The following is a 21,762-nucleotide window of genomic DNA, read 5'->3' as shown; positions in this document are numbered from 1 at the left end:
AGGAAGGGTATCCACAAAGGACATACAACAAACAACAGGCTAAGGCGAGAAGTATCATTGGGAGAACAATTGGAGTCTTTAAAAACCGATTTAGATGTTTGTTGCTGGTAAGAGCTCTCCACTATTCTCCGAAACAAGCAACACAACAATTGATCGATCGCTAATGTAAATACTTACTTACTTAAAATATGGATTTCATAATTAAGTAGACATTATTGAGGTAGTAAGTTGTGTAGTTTAATTTAAAATCTAAGTAGCTTCTCAATAATAAAAAATGGCAATGCGATTGTACCTTAAATTGCATGAAAATATTTGTACATGAATACTTATATGTATGTATTGTATATGCTTACATAAATAATGATTTTTTAAGTAAAATATTTTGGCCTTCAAGCTATTCCAAAATTAGTATGAACTATAAATAAAAAATGTCTTTTAAACTAATCGTGTATGAATTTTTTCAAAAAATACATCTTAAATATATGAAAAATGTAGTATTTTTTAGGTTTGTACTAAATATTCATCCGCCAAAGTTATGCAGGTAAATTTAAATGCAGAAAGTTTGCTTGAAATTTCCCAAGAGAAACGTTAGCGTAAATGTTTGCCACCTATTGCAATCCCACGGCCACTGCCCCCCGTTTCCCATTCTCACGTTGCTGCATCACCACTCTGGCTTTTATCGTCATGTGAAGTTCCCTCTGCTTCAGCAGTAGTAGTTAATCCCTTCAAAAAAGGCACAAATTGAAAACAAGTTATTAAATCTGGTATTCTAGTCTATCTGTATAGTATCTTTGCTATTCTTGATCCACTCACCAGCCGCATTGGACAATCGGCAAAGAAATGTGATTCGGATTTGCATATGTGGCAGCGTTTCGGTTGTGGCTCCTGCGGGCACAAAGATGCGATGTGGTTAGCGAATTTACCGCAATTATAGCAACGTACGCGCCGCCGTTTTTTTGTTCGCGGTCGAAAGGTACTACCAGTGCAGTCAAGTCCTTTGCTGCCGCTGACACGTGTCGCTTCCAGGCCTCGTTCAGTTAGTTGGCACTCAAATTCCACTTCCTCTTGCTCACCCAACGACCGAAAGCCGGCCATTTTTATGACACTCTGTGTCAAGTTAAGAAAATAAAGAAATCAGCATGAAGTTAAAACTAAACTATTGAAAGGCTTTGAAATGCATAAACTTTACCTGATGGACAAATACCTCCTGCCCGCCATCGTTTGGTGTAATGAAACCCCAACCTTTGGCTACATTGAACCATTTGCACTTGCCGTAACGCACGCAGCCAGTTTCCGCTAGGTTATCATCTGTTAAAAATAAGAACAATTTATTAAAAAATGACTACATATATTATTTAAAACGCGATTGAAGCTATAGTAATTAATACTGAACCTATCGACAATTATAAATTTTAAATGCAATGTTTAAAATACTTTATGGCAAATATGTTTGTATGAATATCTCAAGTTTCAACTGTAATCGTATTTCGATATTTACTCAGAATATTCGCAGGAGTAGTAAAATTAGCTAATGGGTAGTAAGAGACCAGCGTTGACAATAATAATAACATTGCGAGTTGTCGAGAATAATGCAAGTCTTACAACCCAAAGGAGAATCTCCCTTGCCAACAAATACTACTTTGAACCAAGTAAGCAAACGTGTTGGCGATTGCGAAAATCGCAGTCGATGGAATAATGGACTGAATGATCTTTACGGCGAAAGGACATAGTACGTGAATGAAGATCCAACTAAGTCATTCTGTCCAAATGAAAACAAATGCTTCACCTCCAAAAGTATTTGATGCGGTACAAGTTGGTGGCAGCAGAGGAACAGGCCTCCTTTGCATTGAAAAAAATCAGGTAGAGAAGAGCTTGGCTTGCAGGGCTTGGCATGGTGTTTCTTGTCACTATGAGCAGAGTTTAGTAAGCTATTATGGTACAAAAAAACTAAAAAATATTTTCAGTACCTCTTCCAGTGGCAAACGTAAGTAAATTTTAAAAAATTCAACTTAAAATCAGGCCTGAAAACGCGATCTGAACCTAAATAGAACTTCATTATAGGACAGCCCCTTTCGAAAAATAGAAAGCTAAAAGTTCAATGGTTAACTAAAACAAATTACTCCTAATAAATCAGTTATAATTCTAATAAGAACTTTTGTTACACACATTGTGTTTTCGTATCTAAAAAAGCAACTTGAAATATTTCCTCCTCGGCTTTTAACAAGGATAAGCATGTGGGATATCATAAAGATACGGCGATCCTCTTTGTGGAGTTTTCTCGCTCTAACTTCTTTACTAATTCGAACCTATTTATTGACAATTAGTCTATCTTCGAATTGGTCGTCGCTTTTGGTTCGTTCACTCTATCTACTTTGTAGGGGGCATCAAACCCTTGAAATCACCTAAAAAATTTCATGAGAGATAGTATTTCGGCTATTATTTTTGAACCTTGTTCTCCACTTCTTGAACATTTAAAATAATTTTTTATAATTTTTTTATCATCTGTTGAGTTTAAGTTTGCTGATTATAGACCGGTTTCGAAATTGCACGTCTTTATCAGAGGTAGATCAACAGTTACCAGTTTTTGTTGAAGATTTTTTTGCTGTCTTTCAAGAAGCTTAGGGAACTTCGATACAATATAAAGCAAGCAACAAAATAATCTCGACTTTAATTATATTTTCCTTGAGTGGGGATAGAGTCTTATCCTAGCGATGGGCATTGGGTAGTTTCGTTCGACTATATTTTACGATAAATAAACTAGAACAGCGTTGAACGAAGTGCATAAGCCTAAAAGGAGGCAAAGGCGAAAATAAAATAGGTTTACCCGAATGAATTAAGTTTAAGTTTTTTTTATACATGCACAGACTTTCTAAACAACCCTCGTACTAAAATTTAATGGGCTATAAAACTGCGTATCCAAACAGAACGAATTAAAAAACTACTCATTAGTTTTTATCTCCGCTCGCTGAACTTTAGTGAACCCTAGTTGTCTGACAAATGACGTCGTCAGCTATTAAATTTAAAACCTCTGCATTGTATTCCTTTCTTGCCTGGAGTTTTGCACATCGCCTTCTCAATAATACCGTAAACTGTACAACTATTTTGGTAAGATTAACTTCCAATGCTGACATACTTAACCTAGTTGCTTATCCATATTTTGTGTTGGATTCCAAACTACAATTATGTCAAATTTTGCCCTTTGACTGGAATCCTACCTGAGTTAAATGATGTTTCTGATTGGTGTGAGTTTTGTTCATTTGGCTAAGGAAATATATAAATATATACCAAAAAAAACGTATAAAATTTGCAGTATTCTTCACAGACGGCTCAAAACATGCAAACCAAACAAGCTTCAGTGTTATATAGAACGATAAAATATTAATTGCCAACATCCTTCCATATTACATCTCAAAAATTTTGCTACACAAACCATAGCTATTCTTGAAGGAATGCAATAGCTAGCCAAATACCTGGAAAATTTACAATTCGTTCCGATTTCTTAGCCTCATTACAAATGGTAAGCAACATAATCAATAATAATTATTATATAAATTCCATTAAAAACGGCTAAATACAATACAAATAAAAAATCGAACTTATATGGATACCAGCGCATGTGAAAATCAAGGACAACGAACTAGCAGATTTAGCAGCAAAAGAAGCTCAAACCGCCCCCTAACTATGTATGTACAAATGTCTCACAAATATAAAAAATTTGCTAGCCCATTGAAGCAACCAATCAATGAACAGACATTTGCGCATAATACTGGCATAACTAAAAGAAAAATATGAAAAACAATTAGACTACGACTCGGGCACACAAGACTAACACACGAATATCGAATAAAAAAATATGAATGTCTGCAAATACTGCAAAACTTCAGCTACAAGCAAAAAACATATCCTCGATGACTGTGCACATTTTATAAATAACAGGAAATAACTAAACAACAAAAAACGAGTACATCCGCTCTTTAACTACTCCAAAGACAATATGATTAAACTAATAAGCTATTTAAAATATTGTTATGTCATAAATTAAATTTAACTAGTACTCTACACATACACATACATATATATAAGACATATACAGAAGTTGACCATTGCTCAGTGTAGCTTAAGGCCACAGTAGTCAAAGTCAAAGTAGTTAAAGTAACAACCGCGCTGTTCTCTAGTTCTGCCTTTTCCAAACTGGCTAAAGAAGCAAAGTGAATGGGTCTGGTGGTGAATGAGGACAAAACGAAGTACCTTCTGTCATCAACAAACAGTCGGGGCACTCGCGTATTGGCACCTAAGTCACTGTTGACAGTCATAACGAGGTTGTAAGAGACATCGTTTATTTAGGAACCAGCATTAAGGGGGGAGCCTGGTTTATGAGGTCTAAAAATTGCATTTCTTTGCAATTTTTTTTTTTTTAAGGAAAAAATTAATTTAGCACTGCAAAGTTTTTTCTATCTTTTAATGAACATTTAAAAAGTATAAAAAAATTTTGTACTGATTAAAATAAGTGGAAAAAAATGTTTAACTGGCGTACAAGATACAGCTCGTAATTATTATTTAAAGCAAAAAATTCGAATGAATTTCTAATTATCATGATTTTTTTTTCTAGATGAACTAAGAAAACTAAGAGAAATTCCAAAATTTCAACTTTTTGGAGGTTTTAAAGAAAAAAATGCCTTTCTATAAAAAAAAATTCACTTCAACTTGGTATAAAAATCTTGAAAAATTTTTTTTATCTATTTTGTTAGTTCAAATAGAAGAGAATTTAATACTCTACAATTCTCTCGTCATGCCCTTCTTAACGTATCGTGCAGAAGCTTGAACCATGACAATATCCGATGAGTGATGGAATGTTTGAGAGGAAGATTTTGCAAACGATTTTTGGACCTTTGCACGTTGGTGATGGCATGTATCTCAGGCGATGGACATAGACATAGAGCAGCGAATAAAGATCCAGTAAATAAATTTTGCTTTCGTCAATAGTTAGCTGTTCACTGACCAAACAATTTTTCTACACTAACATAGTTGTATTTGTAGCATTTGAATACACAACCATGGGCATTTATGTAAACTTTACATTTTGATGAAAAAATGGAAAATACAATAATTGTAAATTTATATTTATATTATTCAACTGCAATTGAAGCTAAACTAGTGATATTCCTGGAAAAAAAATGTTAAAGCTCCAAGTGAAAGTTCCCAGACGTGCCGAAGCTTAAGTAACCTCATTTGGGTAGACTGTTTCATGCTGTTTTTGGCCTTGTGATGGCATGTATCTCAGGCGATGGACATAGACATAGAGCAGCGAATAAAGATCCAGTAAATAAATTTTGCTTTCGTCAATAGTTAGCTGTTCACTGACCAAACAATTTTTCTACACTAACATAGTTGTATTTGTAGCATTTGAATACACAACCATGGGCATTTATGTAAACTTTACATTTTGATGAAAAAATGGAAAATACAATAATTGTAAATTTATATTTATATTATTCAACTGCAATTGAAGCTAAACTAGTGATATTCCTGGAAAAAAAAATGTTAAAGCTCCAAGTGAAAGTTCCCAGACGTGCCGAAGCTTAAGTAACCTCATTTGGGTAGACTGTTTCATGCTGTTTTTGGCCTTTCAGGAAAACACATATGTTCTCCACTGATGTTTTAAAATACTTATTCGATAGGGTTTGAGGCTATGCAAATCACTATAATTGAAAGGATTCGAATTATTTTGGCATCCGGGATTTTGAATGTTCTTATTCGAAAAAGCCTTTGCGCATATTAATTTATATATATATATGTATATATAATTGGCGCGTACACCCTTTTTGGGTGTTTGGCCAAGCTGCTCCTCCTATTTGTGGTGTGCGTCTTGATGTTGTTCCACAAATGGAGGGATTTTTATGATGAAATACACTCGGAGGTTTACCATTGCCTGCCGAGGGGCGACCGCTATTAGAAAAATGTTTTTATTAATTTTGGTGTTTCACCGAGATTCGAACCAACGTTCTCTCTGTGAATTACGAATGGTAATCACGCACCCAGTGTTGCCAACGTCAATAAATCTGAGTCGCTAGGGCCCATATCAAAAGTCGCTAGAAAGTCGCTAACTCCATCAGGGGCGGATCCTAAATTTCATTCTGAGAGATAGATTTAAATATTTATATTTACTTAAAATGAATTAAAAAGTAAGTAAGCTAGAGGATAGTAAACAATCAACAGAGCCGATATTAATTCAATTGTTTCACGTACAGAACATAGTAAAATCAGTGCTAAAAATAATTTGATTACTTATTACAATTGTGTGAAACAAGGTGTAATTGAATTGGATATATTTTATTATTTCTTAATACAACGTATGATTTTTGTTAATTTTATAAAAAAAATTTAAAGTAAAAAAAATTTAAAATTTCAATTACAGATTGATAATTTATCAACGATAACACACCAATAGGTAGTGCGTTATTTTACCTATAGTCAGTAAATTGTTACTCTAGAGTATGGAAGGTAAAGGGCATTCACGGGTAATAAAGTTGACAGAAAAGTATCTATTGCTTAAAACGGTTTTGATTTGCTCTCCAAAAGTCGCCAGATAAGTCGCTTAATTTTTTTTGTCGTCAAAACTTTTTTTTTTGTCGCCAAGACTCAAGCAAAAGTCGTCAATTCAAGCGAGAAAGTCGCTAAATTGGCAACACTGCACGCACCAACCCATTCGGCTACGGCGGCCGCCGTTTAATGTTGCTCTTGAGTCACGTGAATACAAATTTGTCTATTTCAAAACATGTCTTAAGTTTTTCGCTCTGCTAAAAAAATCCGATTGAAAACGTTTAAACATTTTATGAAGGGTAGATCCAATAAAACAAGATTTTTTTTTAATGCTAACAATAATATTTTTAAATATCATTGGATGTAAAAGCGCACATTTTACAACAATAGTAATAAAAAGAGTGTGAATCGAACAATGACAATGGCAATAAGTATTTGAAATGAATTCGTATTATCCTTGCACATTTTTCCCTTAATTATTCTACTGTCGGCTACCTGACGTCGAGCACTGGCCTGACCGACAATAAAAGAAAACATGTTTAGCAAAGAGAGAGAATCTTGTTTTCCAAGTAGAAAGAGAATGTGTAGTATTTCGGTTTGTTTGGGATAGTTGAGTAAGTTCTTAGAAATTGTAGGCTTTGATTTTGAATTTTTCAGCTGCCAACCGGTTTAGAAGGCGAAAAAATGCAAATCAAGTAGAAGGGTGGAAATAGTGTAAGAAGGGTAAATATAATATTTAGTTCTTTGTTTGCATTTCCGATGCAAGATATGTACCGTCGAGCGCAAATGTTTTTCGTGAAATGCAGTCCGTTGTCTTATTAGAGATCGGAAGAACCTAAAATAAATGGCACAGTGCCAATTTGGGTTGCGGTGATGGCATCACTAACCCAATATTTTCAAATGCTGCTGGAAATTCTAACTCGATCAACGTTACCGGCGCTGAGTGTTTGCTATCGAATTTCTTTGAAATGAAATATTTGGACTTGAGCAATATGGGATTGGGTTTGAGTGATTTTGCGCGCCATGCCACACGGCTAACCTAATAATTGAACTCCTTGCGCGCCACTTTCCGATAATCCTGTTATCTGGAAGCAAGTATCCTAAAAGATAATCATGAGGCTCACGGAAAACTTTGTTGAAAGGTTGTGTCACCAGGAAACTAGCCGAACTTATAATATTTGTTCTGTAAATGAAGGGATGTTCATTTATTGCCGCCGCCGGATAGCACTGTTAAGTTTATCATGCAGGTTTTGAACGTATAACTAAACAACAATTTAAAAAGCCTCATATCGAAGCACCCTTTATTGTATTTTCATATTCATTATTATTCAACTCAAATTGAAAATACTTATAAACTACCACCCATAAGTATTTGCCCAATCTATTACCCTCGTTTGTATTTTTGAAGGTTTACGACAGACCTATTGAAGAGGTGGACGGATTAACGTATTTGTGATGCCTGATAGCACCTGATGGAAGAGCAAAGATCGACATCGACGTAAATAAGTTGGAAAGCAAAGGGTGTATTTGCAAGCCTAAAATGCATTTGGTATTCGAAACAATTGAGCAATGTCAAACCTTGCGTTAGCTTTGGTAAAACGCAGATGTTTTGATCCCAGTTAGAGATGAATGGTTAAGTCCAGAGAACCTATTAACGGGATTTCAGCACACTTTCGACACCAACGGATCCAAAAGCAATGATGGTAGTGGATCTGGACTGTACTTAGACGAAGCCACTAAATACTCCTACGCTACAGGACAGATGGCTACGTTATACTTAACGGAAGTCATAGCGAATTGAGAAAAAGTGGCGGGGTAATATTGGAATTCGTAGTGACGGTCAAGCTGAAATAATTGCTAATCTAAGCTGATCTTTGAAATTAGTTTGTGGATGTATGTCAAAACTGAACAGGGTTGCAAAACACAACAAAGTTTGATTTCTTTGAGTGCCAGGACATGGTGGTATTACAGGGAATGGCCAATGAAGGCTCTGAAAGCATACCAATAGGCCCTTCACCTTTTCTAAGTTTCAATTCTGCATTGATTCAACTATAGATTGACGATTTCATGAGGTCCTAGCGAAGACCGTCTGTGTGGGCTCTTGCAGAGTAGCCAAGTGCTTTCCGAAGGAACCAAACTGAAAATTAACGACTTTTCTCTTAAAATTTAGTAGGAAGGACCTGAGAATACTGGTGGATGTAATCACAGCACACAACGCCTGCTGTCAGGATATGGCTACCCAATGTGCCTATCCTGTCTGGAGAATGAGGACACTATAAAGTATTGTAGCTGTCCGGCGTTTTCTAGAATCAGACTTAGGCTGATGTACTGAGTATGAATAAAGTTTATACTCTGCCTCTTCCGGATATCTTAGTATTCATCAATGAATCCTTTTGTGACTTCAAATATATTTTCCATCTTACCATCTATATTGTATCTATCCTGCTTCTCTATTCTTTCCAATTGAATATATCCGGGTTTAGTACAATGGTCTTCCTGACTGAATGCTTGGACTTATCCAACCCCCAAAATATCTAATCTAAACTTAATGTCAAATCTGGGCTGCTCTATGACCGTGAAATATGGTTGGATAAACGGATAAACTGCAGTTCTTTGTCAACAGATGCCTGTGTACATTCTTGCGAATCTTCTGGCCAGAAAATTTCATCACCAACGAAGAACTTATGAAGCGGGGTAAGTAAAAACCAACCTGTATTAAAACTAGAGAAAGAAAGTGGAGATGGCTGGGATACATCTAAATTCCAAGTACTTGACAGCGCTCTAGCATGGACGGAAACTTGACATATATTTGGGGCATTCTTCGCCAACCGGACACCTTCATCTGCCCAGAACAGTTTTTATAAAACAAATTTTTCCCTATGCCGAAATAAAAGCTTATGTCATGTACTTTAATTTGTCATGTGGCACTTTTTAAATATTCAAGATGGACCTACTTTTCTAAAGGGATTAATGCATCGATCTCTTCTCGATTTTCCCGACATTTTTTAGGCGATAATAGTTCTAAAAAGAACTGTTTGACAGATTTATTTTTAATAGTTTATTCGTTTAGACTTTTCTATAATTTGTTCAAATTATTTCTGTACCGTTTGACATGTGAAATACATCAAGAACTAGTGCTGTTAATGAAACAGTCGAACGTTGCACCAGAATCTCTCTCTCTACTTTTCTTAACAAACTACTTCATTTTTTTTGGTGTTTTCCAACATATTTGTCAATGTTCGTCGTCCATCTTGAATATTTAAAAAGTGCCACATGAAAATTAAAGTACATGACATAAGCTTTTATTTCGGCATAGCGAAAATTTTTTTTTATAAAAACTGTTCTGGGCAGATGGGGGTGTCCGGTTGGCGAAGAATGCCCCATTTATATTTTGGTATTAATTACGCCCACTTCCAAAAAACTTTAATTTAAAAATGCAAAACATAAGTAATTTCTCATACTAAATCAAGTTCGCTCTTAATAGAGGGTTTGTTGAAATCTGTAAAAGGGAATCGAATAGTTACCATGTAAAGTCTAACGCTGATAGAAAAGTTTTTACTAATAGCGGTCGCTCCTCGGGAGGCAATGCCAAACCTCCGAATGTACTTCTGCCATGAAAAAGTTAATCAGTCGGAGTCGGTTTAAAACTGTAGGTCTCTCCGTTTGTGAAACAACATAAAGGTGCACGCCACAAGTAGGAGGAGAAGCTTGGCCAAACACTCATAAAAGGTGTAAGCGCAAGTTTGGTTTGGAAGGGAGCCAATAATTGAGTTACCTTAAAGAATCTTGGTGGATATATTTACCTAGCTAAGAGGTCTCTATACAAAATTACCAGAAAGGTTGTCATAGATACTTAAGAAAATTTTCACTTTTATCGATTCTGATTAATTTGGTTATATACATAAATCATAACCAGAACTTATCCCTTTCCAAGATATTTGATTTTAAAAATAAATATTTTTTGCTCGTAAGACCAGTTTTTTATTTTAGTTCGTTCATAGGTCCGCTGCTACATACACATATTTGTATCAACACCAATATGTTTTTATGAATGAAAAGTGAACACTAAAGTTTGTGTTTACTTTATACAGTTTTGACTGGTACATTTGATAATATAAGCATAAACATGTGTACCTCCCTACATACATATATACGAGCTCCAGCATACATATTCCGTTTGTAGAGCGAGCAAAGCGCTTTTATTTGTATTCGTATTTGAGTGCGGATGTACTACTCCTATCTTATCTACTAACCCACAAAAGAGGCGGTTGAACGACTTCACAAATTTGGCGCCTTATTTCTTTTTTAGTTTAAAATCAATTTCACTCTGCTCGAATATTTCGTTCTACTCGAGCGTCATTCAAATATACGAATTTGGGAATTCAGATGAAAACTGAAGTATGTCAGTATTCACACGGTCCCTAAATCATACCTATCGCACACGTATACACGTACATACATATGTATGTATATATGCAAATATACATATGTGTACAAACAATATTTGTAAATGACTATTGGAACGTCCCATCCACTTTCGCGCCGTTCATCCATCGCCATGTACTTTCCTTCGAATTCCCCTCTTCCCTATATTTCTCACATTCACAATACTCAACATCGTTTCATAACCTTTACGCACTTAAATATGGCGAATGTATGTAAGTATGTCCTCTGAGTGCTTTTGACATTAGGCTTGAACCTGTACAGCCTACTTCAAAAGCGTACATAATTTCGTGCACATGTATGTATGTAAGCGTACACATTTTACTTGTTTATCCTTAGAGACAATACTCTAATTTGTATGAACCAATTTTGCTGCGCGTTGCTTGTTGCGAAGACATATATATGTACGTATGTATGCTCGTTTAACGAGTACTTCCTTTTTTATTGCCAAGCGATTTATTTTTAGCTGTAGTTGAAGCACTTGTGACCCAGGGATATCACTTTACATTACTTTAAGAATTTGTATGCTATTGTAGACATAGATGTGGCATGATTGTAGAGCACACATACACATAAGAATACGAATTTTTATAAGATGAATATTCGGGAGCTTATACATATGTACATATATTTAGTGACTGCGTATAAATATGGTGATTATACTTATATGTACATATACATATGCGGCCGCTGTAGCTGAATGGGTTGGTGCGTGACTACCATTCGGTAGTGCGTAGGTTGGAATCTCCGTGCGTGAAACACCAAATGATAGAAACAGTTTTTTCGAATAGGGGTCCTCCTGCGGCAGGCAATGGCAAGCCTCCGAGTGTATTTCTGCCATGAAAAAGCTCCTCACAAAAATCAATTGCCGTTCGGGGACGGCTTAAAACTTTTGGTCATTGGTCACGCCATTCGTGGAACCAAATCACGAAACACACCACAAATCGGAGGAGAAGCTCTTCCAGACTCTCAATAAAAGATGTAAGCGCCAATTATATATATGTATATATATATAACAATGATAATATAAATAAATATATATATGTATATATACCGTATATTTATGTAATATAAAAAATATTAAAAAAATATATATTTTTTTCAAACATAACTCATATAATATTCATTGATATTAATCCTTTTTAAAATGAGTGTTTAAAAAAAATGAAAGGCTAAGTACTTGCTTAATATTAAGTGGCGCAAAATAATTATCCTATTTTGTTTTGAATAACTGTTTTACTAAATAAAAAGAAAATGATTGTGAGTGATAGAAACCTTTATTTTGACCTTTATCTTTGTCTATTTGTATACTGCAGCTATTAATTTAGAATTGTGAAAACTATTGCCGTACGACACAAATTGCAAAAATTATACATCTTCCTATAGGATCACTAATTTTGTGCCACTTTATAGTATAGAGGGTGAATATGGTAGCTGAGCTGTGGCTATAACTTCCCAAGAACCATTATCAAATAAGGCATGGAGGACTACAGCTTAACCCAAGAAATGAAGACACATACCGTTATCGTCGCTATATATGCAAATCACACCAATTTAGAAACCTCTAATTTTCTTCAGTGCGCCCATTCATTCATTCATAAGGTTCACGTGGCAGGATGTGTTGCAAAACGCAAAAAACTCGAGGAGCGTGTTTCTGTCCGATCTGCAGAAATTATCCAAAAATACAAGCGGTTATCGATGAGGACTCTTTAAAATCTATAAGAATTTCTTTCATATACAAAAAAATTGTTGATGGTGGAAGAAAATATTTGGGACATTTTTAAAACGTATACAGTTACCTTTAAAATGCTTTACGATTTAGCTACGACAGGTTTTTCACAATTCTCCCATTCTATCTGAAGCTATTATATATAATTTTTAATTTTTTTTTAATTAATTTTTATTAATTTTGTGTTATATATTAAATTACTTTCATTTGGATTCTAAGCACTAGAATGTATTTTAAGGCTTGGACTCTTCTTCTTCTTCTTAATTGGCGCGATAACCGCTTACGCGATTTTGGCCGAGCTTAATAAAGCGCGCCAGTCGTTTCTTTCTCGTGCTAACCGGCGCCAATTGGACACACCAAGTGAAGCCAAGTCCTTCTCCACCTGATCTTTCCAACGCAGAGGAGGCCTTCCTCTTCCTCTGCTACCACCAGCTGGTACCACATCGAATACTTTCAAAACCGGAGCGTTTGTATCCATTCGGACGACATGACCCAGCCAACGTAGCCGCTGGATCTTTATTCGCTGCGCTATGTCTGTGTCGTCGTAAAGCTCATACAGCTCATCGTTCCATCGTCTGCGATATTCGCCGTTGCCAACGTGCAAAGGTCCAAAAATCTTGCGCAGAATCTTTCTCTCGAACACTCCAAGCGTCACTTCATCGGATGTTGTCATCGTCCAAGCTTCTGCGCCATACGTCATGACGGGCATGATGAGAGTCTTGTAGAGTGTTAGTTTTGTTCGTCGAGAGAGGACTTTACTGCTCAGTTGCCTACTTAGTCCAAAGTAGCACTTGTTGGCAAGAGAGATTCTATGTTGAATTTCAAGGCTTGGACTCACTGATTTAAATAATCAATGTAGTTATTATAGAATTTTTTTTAGTTATCGTTAAATTCATTTTAATATTTCAATATTTAAATATAATAATAAATAAAAATATTTCGTTTTATCCTATCGGAGATCGAATTCCTTACAACTAGCTGTATTCAAATTTCCTCCCCGCATTTTATGGTTTTTAATTTGAGTTCTAAAATAATTAAGACTAGTATGTAACCCCCCGAAAATCGGGTGGGCTTTTTTCCCACGGAAAGTAAACAGCATATATGACACTTTTATATATTAAAAGTTATGGTGATTAGAAAAGTGTATATTTTTATCCATATGTAATATGTAAGAAGTTATGCATATAACATTTTTAAATTTTTTTTCAGTTGGATCAGTAATTTTTTTTTTTAATTACTTCATTATAAATTACATTCAACGTCAAGTTTTCGTTATGGCCCATTTGAACTCGTATATTTTCCCAGAATCTAACCCGGCTTAACGCAACATAAAGTTGGCCGTGAGCAAAGCAATCCTCCTTTAAATGAAGCCCCACCCTTGATAATGTTTGCCCCTGGGCCTTATTTATTGTTATGGCGAAGGCTATTGTAATGGGAAATTGGCGGCGCTTCAACGTAAAAGGAAGTGTGGTTTCGCTCGGCTGCAAATTTATACGAGGCAATAGAAATTGCCTTCCCTGAGCCTCTCCGCATAACACTTCCGCGTGCAAACAATTCGGATGCATTTGTTTTATGATAAGTCGTGTGCCATTCACCAACACAATTATACAATTTTTGTTTTTTTTGCCATTCGTAAAATTTCTTGGATTTGCAAAAGTAAACATTTTTTTCACAGATCTTTACGTTTTAAAAAATTTTAAGAAGAATGGTAAAAAAATGTTCAAAGTTCATATTCATATATGATTTGATAATGGCTGCATACATAAAAATATACATGTACACACATAGAATACAATACAAAGAAAAAAAAAAATACTTAAAAATGTATATCTGTGTCAAAAAGTTCGTTGATTTGATGGGTAATAGTGTTCTTTTAAATAGCGTTGGGCATCGTCTATTACTATAAAATTTGTCTGAGAATAGCCCAAATACAGTTTACCTTTGAAATAGTATCAAATAAATAACTAATTTGTCTCTCTCTCCTCATTTTTTAAAACTATTTAAAATTTTGAGTTTTGCAAAAATGATCAAACGCACACAAAATTTTTAAATACATACATACGTTTATATATTGTAGTTCAATTGTACCATATATGAACGAAAACAAAAGTGGATGCTTTTACCAATCATATCCAATACGTGACGTTTCAAACATTTATCACTTACTTACCTGCTCTATTCCTCCACTTAAAGTAGGAACTCTTCTACGAACTCTTCTTGGTCGTCCTCTAGGCATATTTTAAAATTAAATATGGATGTACCTTTTTCTAAAAATAATTTCTATTTTGCATCTGTCCAAAACTCTTTCTAATTTGCACTGTTACCGTTGTTTTAAGTGAATTGACAAATTTCAAGTCAATTGTCAATTCATACCAATTATTGCCAACACAACAAAATTTTGAAAAAAGTTCGCAGCACCCGTTGGGACTATGTTCATGAATACATACATATTTATTAGTAAAGAGAACAAAACAAAACAATTATTGAGAATCCAAATGTATACAATGCTGTGCTCATTAGAAAGAGAGCTAAACAAAGCAAACGTACTCATATATATTTGCGTATATTTGTGTGTTATCCCGCTTTGCATAGACATCGCTGTTATCAATATGAAAATTTTGATAACTTTACACGAAAATATTTCATGAGCAAATTAACCAATTTTAATTTTTATAATTTTCCGGAAATATGCTCATCAAAACCTTTCTTTTGATATATATTTCATATCTGTACATATTGTAGTTTAGTCAGAATAAGCGCCATGTTTTAAAATAATTTGAGTTCTAAAATAATTAAGATAACTTCTGTGACACAAATATTCTGGAACTTTATTTAAAGAACTCAATTGTGGAAAAGAGATGCTGGACAATAAGCAAGCAAGAGACAAAATTCGAATGCAGGATATTCAAAAAACTTACATGGTAAGGACATTTGGGTTGTAATAAAAAAATATTACTTCAATGGTTTGTAAAGCTAATAGCAATTTCGCAATATGTATATATGCAAAGAAGTGTACCAAGGACGCTGCCTTGCGGTACTTCAGTACTTCAGCTCTAACTGTGTAAATGTAGAAGTAAGAAAAAATGCAACTCCAATTACAGGAAATTTATGGAAGCTTGAACACAATTGGTAATAATGCCTGCAGCAAAATTTAGCCCAGATAATATTTTGCACTTATTGCTGCTCCGCCAAATTTGCAGGTGTTATTTGTATATAAGTAAGTAATTTTTGGTTCAGAGCATATTTAGACACTACAGTGAAGTAATCAATTTTGTAAAATATCTGCCGATTCTCCTGGAAAATCTTCGACATCCAATATTTTTATTTGTTTTCACCTTTGCGATAAAAAGTATCCTAGAAGTACAGGACAAATCTTAATGCCGCCATGATTTCAGCAATCCGAAAAAAAGGAATACAAGTACATTATCACACACATTATCTTCGATTTATGGCAAAGTTGTATTGAGATACTCCTTTAACCTCATTCATTGATGCTAGTATTCATTCTTCGGTCATCCATTGTTCGTGGTTGAAGCTTGCGATATCGGATTACCGATTAACCTTACGAGTCTTACATTTTAAGCATTTTACTTCACGCTCATGTGCAGTTTTCTTTACTCTTCTTCTGTTTCAATTTATTATTGAAAAAAAATTTTTCTATGTTAAAAATTATTTGGGGACTTTAATTGAAGTGTTGATGCAAATATTCGGAAGACTTAAAAATTTGTTTGCTAATATTTATTCGTTACTCAATCGCTGCATACCACTCAGGAGAATGGCATTACGTAAATCATATCGACTGCTGCTAATATTTTTTGATCGATAAGGGCCTGCCACTGAAATAAAGGTCTTTCTTCTGGTTCTTCTTTTGAGGTAAATAACGCAGAAAAGACGTTTGAAAAACAATGCAATCCTGCAAAAACCGTCACGTTCGTATAAAGCTTGGAATTTTGAAACCGATTTGATCCTTCATGGCTTTAATCCTTTAAAGCATAAAACTGGTTTCTGGTTGCATCTGCTGTAATTCATTGAGGAATGTAAATTTACATAATTATTAGTTTTAATTGTTCTCCTTTTTGGTGGAAAGTATTTCTCATGTGTAGGTATTTGCTCATTAAATATTCATATCTACTTATGTAACTTAGGTATGTGTGCATATATGTGTGTGTAAATGTAAATTACTGGTAATACCCTTTCAGTGCGCATCCGCCTTGAATCATATGTGGTCACACTACTTGGAGAATCAGTGGCGGTATCTATTCTCGCCCGTTGCACGTCCAATGACCTCAAGCCTGGCACTCAGAATATGCTATTAGCTAATTTACAAACTATTTTTGTGCACTTATATGGTGAAAAGGTTGAAGTACCACTCTGGCTCACCAAGTAGCACTAAAGCCAACTTAAAATGAATTTTTTTAACTTTAAAATAAGTAAAACGTGATTTTAGAATGTTAAACAAAAATTTGAAGTTGAAGTTTTGCCGTCAAAGTTGTGAAAAATTTTAAGTAATTGGCACCGGCCGGCATTATTCTGGCTCTGAATAGAAACTCTCCGGTTGATTTTTCTCTATTTCTTCCTTTCCTCTTATCATAAACGCACAGCTCTCAAGTTAGACTGAACACTTTACATACTGAAGTGATAAACAATCCGCTCCGAATGCATGAACTGTCAAGTGCAGACAATCATCAAACACACCGACTTATTGAAATAATGTTTTATATTGGCCCTTCATCAAATAATCGTGATCCTACATCGTGATCCAACATCAAACCGCTAAAAAATGTTAAAGCACTCGGAAATGATACTACTCGTATTTTCCCGCACTATAAAAAGTATGAGATGATGAAGTTTGGGTGAAATGGGTGAATTATGAAATTTACCTAGTCAAAACTTTACTGCCCTGCTTTCTCCTTGGAGAAAATCAGCATGTCGACTTATAAACACCAATCACATCATATTAGAACAATGCAACGTCATGTGCTCTTTATTGACTTTAAAGAGCTTTCGATAGTGTTTAAAGGAACTATGTGTGGGAAGACTGTCTTTAAATGTCGCGTTCTACATAATGGTTTGTTGCCAAAACACTTTGGAGTTCAAACAAGTGTGTGACAGAGCTGCATTTTGTCGCCAATACTGTTTATCCTCTGCCTTGATGAAGTAATGCGTGCTTCATTGAACGAAAGGCATGGAAACAATGGACGCCGTTCTCTCACCTCGAGGATCTTGAGTACGCCGTTGTTAGAGTAAGTCAGAGACAAATCTAAATAAATTAGTAAGTCACAGCAGAGTAATAGGCTTAGAAATACAATAAATGCAAGAGAAACGAAACGCTCTTTTGGGCGACGAATGCATTAAATGCATACAGACTGTTATTTACTAGGGAATTGTTATCACAACCAAAAGTACTGACGAAGACGTAGATGCGAGGGTCAATAAAGCAAATTCAGTATTTAGTATGCTGACAAACATATGGAAATCGGGGCAAATCTGTAGCAAGACAAAGCTACGTATTTTTTAATCTAATGTAAAATCAGCGCTATTTTATGAATGCCAATGAACTAAAATTCCAACATTTATTAATAAACTTTTACAAAGAATTCTTAGTATAAGATGGCCGGAAGGAATAAGTAAAGAAGATATGTGTAGTCGTACCCAACAAGGCACTATACCGATAGTTATTATATACATATATACATATATATAATAATTGGCGCGTACACCCTTTTTGGGTGTTTGGCCGAGCTCTTCCTCGAATTTGATTTGTATCTGGAAATTACTTCCTTAATAGTTTGCTTATGTTCAAAGTATATTTGTGGTGTACGCCTTGATGTTTTTTTCACAAATAGAGGGACCTACAGTTTCAAGTCGACTTCGAACGGCAGATATTTCTATGAGGAGCTTTTTCATGGCAGAAATGCACTCGGAGGTTTGCCATTGCCTGCCGAGGGGCGACCGCTATTAGAAAAATGTTTTTCTTAATTTTGGTGTTTTCACCGAGATTCGAACCGACGTTCTCTCTGTGAATTCCGAATGGTAGTCGCGCACCAACCCATTCGGCTACGGCGGCCGTTATTAGTTACTAGTTATTAGTTATTAGATATTTTTGCATTTTATATTAAAACTTTTGAATCTGAATTCTTTGAATTAAAAAGGAAGAAAAACGTGTCATGATTTAATTATTTTAAATTATTCCCACTGACAACATATTAGTGTGGACGAGCCGACCCTGAAGTGGTTAAGGGAGATTGTTAAAATGCTCCAAGGACTATGGGAAGGTGCATCGCTGGAAGTAGTATACCGTAGCAGCATTTTGGCTCTGCCCAAAGCGAAGGTCCTTATCAGCGACAAAATCCTGATGTGCCAACGGGCGATTGGAGAGTGTTTAAAGTCATCAAGCCGGTTAAAGGCGAGGGACAAATTTACGCAGGTATATGGAAAACGGTTGAATTGCTAAGGCTTAGAAAGCTATTGTCAAAGCATCCTTACGTACCTAACCTTGTCAGGAAGGAAGATGATACATGGTCTAAAAACAGCGCAGAAACTCTAGAGGATCTCATTAGCACCCACTTTCCAGGCTGTGTCGACATAAGCAATACCGATCCAGCCAGGGTGACAGTGGGATTTACTAAAATAGAATAGGTACAATTGGGATTGGGCAATCAATTCATTTGGGTCTTTCAAATCGCCTGGACCAGATGGTATCATTCCGGCCATGATACAAAAAGTTCCCCGTTTAGTAGTCAGTAATGAACTCTAATGTAACTTTGCATTTAATTAGAGACATTTACATAATTTAGCCTAAGAGAGCTGGAGCACGAGACCTAAACTGGAGTGCCTTTATACTCCTTAGTGCACTTGCTTGCACTTGGTCGATCAAGTGTGAGCGACTCTGTCGGCCCCGACAAAAGAAGAGAAAAAAAATCACAGAGAACTACAATGGAACAAACAACCAGGTTTGAAGCCCTCCAGATAATTTTTGCTATATTACAACCGAACACGCTGTAAAGATTGCATAAGTTTAAGAATTATCACGGGCCTTTTCACTAAATCTAAAATACTTTTGAAATCAGCAAGTTTTGCAGAGTGGAAATTGCAACTGCAAGGCGCATGCCCTACACCGGTAAATAAACGCAAAATAATACTGTGTAACCATCTAATAATTAACGGTGCGATCAATTACGTGAGTGAGATCATAAAGTCTTTACTAAAGTGTCCATCTAAATTCGGGAAGGAGACACGATAGGTGTAAGAGTTGCAGTGCTCTTTCTTTAATATAATAGCAATAGTAAACCAAACAAGCCATAGCTAGGTGTGGCCGGGTATAATTAGTAACCAAATAAAAAAGAGAAATTAGAATTTCATTTTTAGAATTATTCTTTGGCGAAACGATATTGTAACTCGGTAGGAGAAGGGCTGTAACTCGAACCAAATGTCAATTGTAATTTCAACCACCACTATATCTTACCGCACTGAGTGCAGTACCTATTGCAGTGTAATTGAAGAAAATACAACCGAACATCTATCACTTTTTTACAACTAAGAAATTCCCTAACGAAATATGCTAATGTACAAATGCAGAGCACAGCTACTGAGTACTATGCATTGGAAAAAAGAGACATTCTTAATAAATCGTAGAGAAATGGAGCCTAAAATATATTTCAACTGGCTAAATAAAATTGCAGCATTTCAAGAGAAGGGGCTATTGTGCAAAAAATAAGTGGAAGAAGAGCCAGAAAATATTGAATTTTTATTTCTTTATAAAGTTTAAAATTGATCGACATTAAATACCCACTTTGATAAGAAAGCTCCGCGGAATATTGATCAATATGAATGGCTAAGAGATACATTTCAATCGACTTTCTCATCTACATCTCATTCTTCATCTTAACTACTTAATAGTAGAGAAGGAACGACTGTTAGAACTATATTGTGGTACGAGCCTAAAACTACAATTCGGTCAAAACAAATTCTGTCAATTTTACATTGAAGAATTAATTTGACTAAAGCTGATTCGTGCTAATTAGCCAACTAATAAAAGCCACATACTAAAAATATTGATTTTCGGCAGGTTCAAATTGTGTTTTGTATTTTCTATGATATCTGAAAAAACAACTGTTACAATGGCTTTAATACAAATGTTATTTACCTTTGGTTTTGTTGACATTAGGTGACGAATCGCCTTCCTCCGAATGTTGTTGTTGTGATGTCAGCATTTGCTCTTTGGGCTTCTTCCTTCTTGAACGATTATTTAGTTTTGTTGGTGCAGCTGCTGCAGCAGATGTGCCCTGTGTGACGTTGATTGTGCTTGTGGTGTTCTTAGTTGTTTGGCTTATACTGCTAGTTGTAGGTTGCATTCCGAGGAAATTGTTAATTGTGTTTTGTTTTCTTTTTTCTTGTGTAGTTTCAAAACCAACTGATGATGACTAGATTTGTAACTCAGAATGGAAATAGTTAAAAAAGTTAACACTTTACTTATCGTTCTTTCTAAATTGTTTAGACCCTATTGTTATTTATAATTTGCATTTTTACTTTTTAATTTTTTAATTTTTGAATTGATTTCACAAAATGGACAACTTCACTATTGGTTCAGAAGTTTTTAATTTTGGTATTTTTTAATTTTACTGATTGGCACTTTACTTTACTTCCTTTTTTGGTGAGTCTTTTCCCATTAACCAACTCACAATTACTTTACTCTATGAGTAATACTTATCATTTCCCCATACCTCTACCGACGCACCGACGCAACGAAAACAAACCTTTACACTGACGTGCGATATTGTTATCTGCCTACCAGGAAACTCGAAAATTTCATTCAAATATCTTGCCAAACACTTTGTCTGCAAGTGGAAGAACAAGCAAGAACAACAACACAATGAACCAACTACTACTTGAAGAACTGAATTAACCGAGAACGCCAGTACAAAAAGAATAATAAAAAACGCAATAATGACGAATTCTGATGACGCTTACTCTACGACTGACGATTCACTATAAAACACCAAACTAGAGAATCCCAATAAAACATAACTGAGTGGTTGCTGCCTTTAATG

General features: G+C 35.2%; 1 protein-coding gene across 1 annotated transcript; it reads right to left on the bottom strand.

Annotated features, from left to right (window-relative positions):
* Nucleotides 1–648: 648 nt before the first annotated feature.
* On the bottom strand, nt 649–21,066 carry LOC129242114 (protein lin-28 homolog). Its single transcript, XM_054878672.1, has 4 exons — nt 20,859–21,066; nt 1,190–1,308; nt 814–1,107; nt 649–723 (listed from the first exon to the last, which is right to left on the bottom strand). Exons 1-4 carry the CDS (start codon nt 21,064–21,066, stop codon nt 649–651), a joined length of 696 nt encoding a protein of 231 aa, XP_054734647.1.
* Nucleotides 21,067–21,762: the final 696 nt, after the last annotated feature.

Source organism: Anastrepha obliqua, chromosome 3 (assembly GCF_027943255.1).
Source record: "Anastrepha obliqua isolate idAnaObli1 chromosome 3, idAnaObli1_1.0, whole genome shotgun sequence".
Lineage (NCBI taxonomy): Eukaryota > Metazoa > Arthropoda > Insecta > Diptera > Tephritidae > Anastrepha > Anastrepha obliqua.
Note: the sequence above shows the minus strand (reverse complement) of the source record. Positions and strands in the feature narration are given on the sequence as shown.

Bases quoted from the DNA above. Each gene is read 5' to 3' on its own strand.
- LOC129242114 (XM_054878672.1), bottom strand. From the start codon at position 21,066: ATGCAACCTACAACTAGCAGTATAAGCCAAACAACTAAGAACACCACA. The intron at 1,309-20,858 runs GTAAATAACATT...TATTTTTAACAG, and splicing joins TAATGTCAACAAAACCAAAG to ATGATAACCTAGCGGAAACT. The intron at 1,108-1,189 runs GTAAAGTTTATG...AACTTGACACAG, and splicing joins AGGAGGTATTTGTCCATCAG to AGTGTCATAAAAATGGCCGG.